Source organism: Rhincodon typus, unplaced genomic scaffold (assembly GCF_021869965.1).
Source record: "Rhincodon typus isolate 14 unplaced genomic scaffold, sRhiTyp1.1 hic_rhity00000081, whole genome shotgun sequence".
Classification (NCBI taxonomy): Eukaryota; Metazoa; Chordata; class Chondrichthyes; order Orectolobiformes; family Rhincodontidae; genus Rhincodon; species Rhincodon typus.
The window spans coordinates 130,038-135,535 of record NW_025965719.1 but is presented as its reverse complement, the minus strand read 5'-3'; the positions used below and the strand labels follow the sequence as shown (position 1 = coordinate 135,535).

The following is a 5,498-nucleotide window of genomic DNA, read 5'->3' as shown; positions in this document are numbered from 1 at the left end:
TCATTCTCTCCTTGTCCAACACCCAGCTCCCTCTACTCCCTCCCACTGTTTCCCACTCCTTCCTCTATCACCATTTGCCCCACCCTTAGCCCCTCTCCCTGACTACCTTTCCCCTTTTCTCTTCTGCTTCCTCACTCTGCTCCTCACTCTCTCTCTCTCTCTGCCAATGCCCCCACCCCACCCCACACTTCCTCTGTCTCCATCTGCCCCTCTCCCCCTCTCTCTCTCGGTATTGATTCACTTTTCCCTCTTTCACCCACAGAGCAGCAATGAGCGAACAGTTTTCTCCTGAGCACCATGAAAGCTCTTTCCAAGGTACGGCACTGCCCCACTTTGTAAAGAGTGTCTCGTCGCTCCTGCTTATGCTTCGGATCAGTGTCCGGGTTGGATTCAGGGATCTGGAGGAAAAGGACATGGTCAGATTCAAGGAGGAGCTGGAGGTTGCTGACAGAGAGGCTCAGAAAGCAGCAACAGCAGCTGAGGCCCTGGGCGATGTGATAGATGGTCACTGTGAGAAGCTGACCATGCAGTACGGCCAGGTGAGTGGTGACAGGAAGAAGCTGGCTACCAATCTGCTGGAGAACCAGACCAAGCTACGCTCGCTGGAGACCGACAGGGAGCTGATCCAGGGCCGACTGCAAGCTGGCAAGACTTCCCTGAGACAAGCTGAGGACACACTGAGAGCAGCAAGAGCCAAGGCTGGCGAGAAACAAACTGGCAGAGATGTTGGCATCGGACTGAGCTTCCTCCTGCCCTGTGTGGGTGAGTACAATTCTCAGTCAGGAGGTAACCAGCCGCTAGGCCTTGGCCAGACTATAACCAGCCACTAGGCCTTGGCCAGATTATGCCCCTAACCTTTCAAACAAGGAAAAGCAAAATCCTACTCTCCAAATGCACCTTAGTAACCTTCGGTACAGGGCCCAGAGGCTTGCCTCTGAATCCTGACCTCTCCTGGCCCTTCAGTTTGCCTTTGGATACATTGGTGCTATGCCAATTGGTTGGTATAGCCTCTCATCGCCTAAACCTCCCCCTCATTGGTTTACATAAGAACTAGGAGCAGGAGTAGGCCATCCGGCCCCTCGAGGCTGATCTTTTCACTGACTCAGCTCCACTTACCCGCCCACTCACCATAACCCTTACTGTTCAAGTTCTATCTTTGTCTTAAAAACATTTAGCGAGGTTGCCTCAACTGCTTCACTGGGCAGGGAATTGTACAAATTCACAACAACTTTGGGTGAAGAAGTTCCTCCTCAGCTCAGTCCTAAATCTGCTCCCCCTTATTTTCAGGATATGCCCCCCCGTTCTAGTTTCACCCTGCCAGTGAAACAACCTCCCTGCTTCTATCTTATCTATTCCCTTCATAATTTTAGATGTTTCTACAAGATCCTCCCCCATTCTTCTAAATTCCAACAAATACAGTCCCAGCCTACTTAGTCTTTCCTCATAAACCAACCCTCTCAACTCCAGAATCAACCTAGTGAACCTTCTCTGCATCCCGTCCAGTGCCAGTCCATCCTTTCCCAAGTAGGGAGGACAAAACTGTACACAGTACTCCAGGTGTGGCCTCACCAGCACCCTATACAGCTGTAAACTTAGAGATAGCAAAAATTGCAGATTCTGGAGTCAGAGACTGATGCAGCTCCACATTGTGCTGTCTCTGCAGCATAACCTCCCGGTTTTTAAACTCCATCTCTCTAGCAATGAATGACAATATTCCATTTACACAGTCTCTGGAACATGTAAGAGGGTCCCATTGAGTAAAGGTGTCTGAGTTAGTTCTGTCCCATCCCCTTGTCTTCCTCGCAACTGCAATCTTGAGTTTTTGCTCTGAATTCTATTTACTAATTTCCTGATAAACCAGAAACTGTTGGGAAGATAGAACTAAAGCAGCCAGTGACAGGGAGCATCTGTGCCTGCCTGCCTTTCTATGCCTGCCTGTATGTGCATGTATGTGCCTGCCTGTCTTTCTATGCCTGCCTGTGTCTGCCTGTCTTTCTACGCCTGCCTGTTTGTGCCTGCCTGTCTTTCTACGCCTGCCTGTTTGTGCCTGCCTGTGCCTGCCTGTCTTTCTACGCCTGCCTGTCCCTGTGCCTCAGTTGGTAATGGGGGACAATAGGCTCTCTTTTGTTTGATCACTGAACTGTTGCTCCTGCCCTTGATTCAGGAGGGTTCATTGTTTTTTCCCCGGACCATACAGCTGGTGGCAAATGGCCAGAAACCCATATAAAATGGAGACTGCAGTTATACTTTCACAATACCCAAGTCTGAGTGAACTTGACCTAAATCCCAAGGTCCACGGGGTGCACCATCCCTATGGAATGGGGAGGGACTGAGGGCCAGTTCAGACTGAGAAACTGATTGTTTTTCCCCACAGGTATCCCAATGGCCGTGGCCTTTGAGAAGGAACGGCAGTTCCGGAAATCAGAGGTTGATGTAGCCTCTGATGACCGGTCATCGCTGAAATCTAGCATCAGCCAGGATGAGGAGCTGCTGAAGAAGATCAACAACCAAGTGCCTGAGCTCTACAATGATATCAATGGAGTGACGGAGAGATTGGAGGAGAGCAAGGCAGCTGAGCTGACCCTGAAGGAGAGCCGCGTGGAACTTGCCAAGCTCCAAGCCAGGATGAGGAACTGCTGCCAGTATCTGTGCACCTACCAGGGGAAAGTGAATGCTCTGAAGACCCAGAGTCAGCACATGTACAACATGAGCCCATTGCTGACATTCTTGGAGGAAGCTGCTGGCCAAGCTCAGCAAGTACCAGACAATGAGCAACTCTTCAACCACATCCAGGTTCACAAATTGGTTGGGGATCTGAAAACATTGATCCCCAAAGTAAAGGATCTCCTGCTGTCCCAGGACAGCGCTGAGGACTACATGAAGTAACTAGTCCATTCCAGACATTAGGGCTAGAGCTCTATGTTAATGCAGACAGCAATCTGTAGTCTCATCTTAACTTTCTAAACAACTTGCAGGTCATGAAAACCACAGGGATTTAAAAGGGGTGTCTGTAAAGCCTAGTTGCTTAGTTAATGCCCTTACTTGAGAAAATCTTGCTGATGGGTCTGTTTAACAATCACATTTTTGAGTGAATAATTCTTTATCATTGAGGTATTCCAATAGAAAAGTGGAGGACCTCAAACATTCAGAACTTCCAATGGCTGTTTCAAACCTTGTACTCCTATCCTTCAATCTTTACTCACTGACTAATATTCCCTTTGTGTGCAGGTGTTGGATTTGGGACTGAACTCAATAAAAAGCTGTTCTCTGTCTCTCCTGGGTACATTGTATAATCAGCCTAATCATCCAGTATGTGCTTTCTGTAAAGGCGGCAGTCTATATATCAATCAGGGCCAATTCCCTGGTTACTGATTGTTTTAAACATTGCAATAAATAAAGATTGATTGATTATTCCTTCAGTCTCCATTCATTCACTATGTTAAATTGCTGGGCGATTTGTGCCTGTTCAGTTTGGGTGGGGAGGGGCTTGCTTATTTACAGGGGGGGGTGTGGTTTTGGTTGGCAATCCTGCTAGAATGGGACCATTGTGTGTGTTTGAGAAAACATGAAGTTAACATATTGATTTGAGTGAAGCAACAAAACAGTAAGAGTTAATAAACATTAACGTGAGTTGTTTGTAGGCCAGCAAACTGCAGTAGTAAGGTAGACACAGCACAAATCAGGAGCTTACAGACTTGTAAAACATGGGTAAGAGAGTAATAACAGTAAATTGCAATTGACACATTGGGTTAACCACATCAGCACTAATGCTGTGCAGTGTATATGAGGTAGGGTTCTGAAACAGAATGTTGAGAAGCCAGCAAGAGATTAGGCTGTTTTAGATTTGGTGTCATGTAATGTAAAGGGCTAATTAATAACCTTGTCATAAAGGTGCCTTTGGGAAGTAATGACCATAATATGCATTAAGTTTAAATCTGACACAGCTAATTCGGAAACTAAGGTCCTAAATTGGAAAATGTTCTCAAGGTACAAGGGACAATTTGGCAGTGGTCGATTGTGAACATACATTAAAAGATTTGCTGGTAGCTAGGTTATGGCAAGTATTCAAATCAATGGTCGGCAACAAACATAGATTCCTTTAAGACCCAGGCTCCCAAATGGATAAGTTAATTGACTGGGGCGAATGGGGAAAAGATAAAGATCACATTTTGATGAAAGCAACTGGTTTGTAAGGGAGTCAGAAGTAGTTTCTGCCTGAGGTTTAGGAGCAGTATTGAACCCATCAAAGAAGAACTCAGAAACTGAGAAAGGTTAAAAGAAAAGTCAAGGTCCTGTGAACAAGGAACATAAGGGTGGTTTCTTTAGGTAAGTGAAAGGTAAAGGATTACCTCAAATAAATGTGAGCGTGTTTCAGGTATGGGTGGGATTTATCGTGGAGGCCAGAGAAATGGTGGAGTCACCAAACAAATACTTTGCATCTGTCTTCACAGATGAAGATACAAAATCTCTGAGACTTGCAAGACAACCAGGGGACGTGTGAAACTGAGAACGAAAAGGAATGAGACCATAATTGGAGGAGTAGAAGGCAAGTGAAGTGAGCCAATGAGGGTGGAGATGGCCTAGTGATGTTACCACTAGAATATTATTTCAGAAACAATTTGAAACTTAAATAATGGAGCTATCAAGGAATCAGATTTGAAAATATTGTTCGTTAAGTAAGAGACAAAGAAAAAGATATTGATATGGAGAATGATAGACAGACAGGAAGGGATAGAGAGAGCAAATCTAAGAGAAAATCAACATAAGACGAGAAAATTCCAGAAGGATAAAACTAAAGGCTCTGTACGTCAATGCGCATAGCATTCAAAAGAACATAGAACATAGAACATTACAGCGCAGTACAGGCCCTTCGGCCCTCGATGTTGCGCCGACCTGTGAAACCAATCTGAAGCCCATCTAACCTAAACTATTCCATTATCATCCATATGTTTATCCAATGACCATTTAAATGCCCTTAAAGTGGGCGAGTCTACTATTTTTGCAGGCAGGGCATTCCACGCCCTTACTACTCTCTGAGTAAAGAACCTACCTCTGACATCTGTCCTATATCTATCACCCCTCAATTTAAAGCTATGTCCCCTCGTGCTAGCCATCACCATCCGAGGAAAAAGGCTCCCACTGTCCACCCTATCTAATCCTCTGATCATCTTGTATGTCTCTATCAAGTCACCTCTTAACCTTCTTCTCTCTAACGAAAACAGCCTCAAGTCCCTCAGCCTTTCCTCATAAGACCTTCCCTCCATACCAGGCAACATCCTGGTAAATCTCCTCTGCACCCTTTCCAATGCTTCCACATCCTTCCTATAATGCGGTGACCAGAACTGTACGCAATACTCCAAGTGCGGCCGCACCAGAGTTTTGTACAGCTGCAACATGACCTCATGGCTCCGAAACTCAATCCCTCTACCAATAAAACCTAACATACTGTACGCCTTCTTAACAACGCTATCAACCTGGGTGGCAACTTTCACTGATCT

General features: G+C 45.9%; 1 protein-coding gene across 1 annotated transcript in view; it reads left to right on the top strand.

Moving 5' to 3' along the window:
- LOC125488240 overlaps positions 1–3,327 on the top strand; it is a 20,566-nt gene extending 17,239 nt beyond the window's left edge. Inside the window, exons 2-3 of the mRNA XM_048621174.1 lie at positions 263–762; positions 2,375–3,327. Of these exons, the coding sequence (XP_048477131.1) occupies positions 270–762; positions 2,375–2,886 (1,005 nt within the window). The 5' untranslated portion in view covers positions 263–269 and the 3' untranslated portion in view covers positions 2,887–3,327. The remainder of the gene's footprint in view (positions 1–262; positions 763–2,374) is intronic.
- The last annotated feature ends 2,171 nt before the right edge of the window (positions 3,328–5,498 follow it).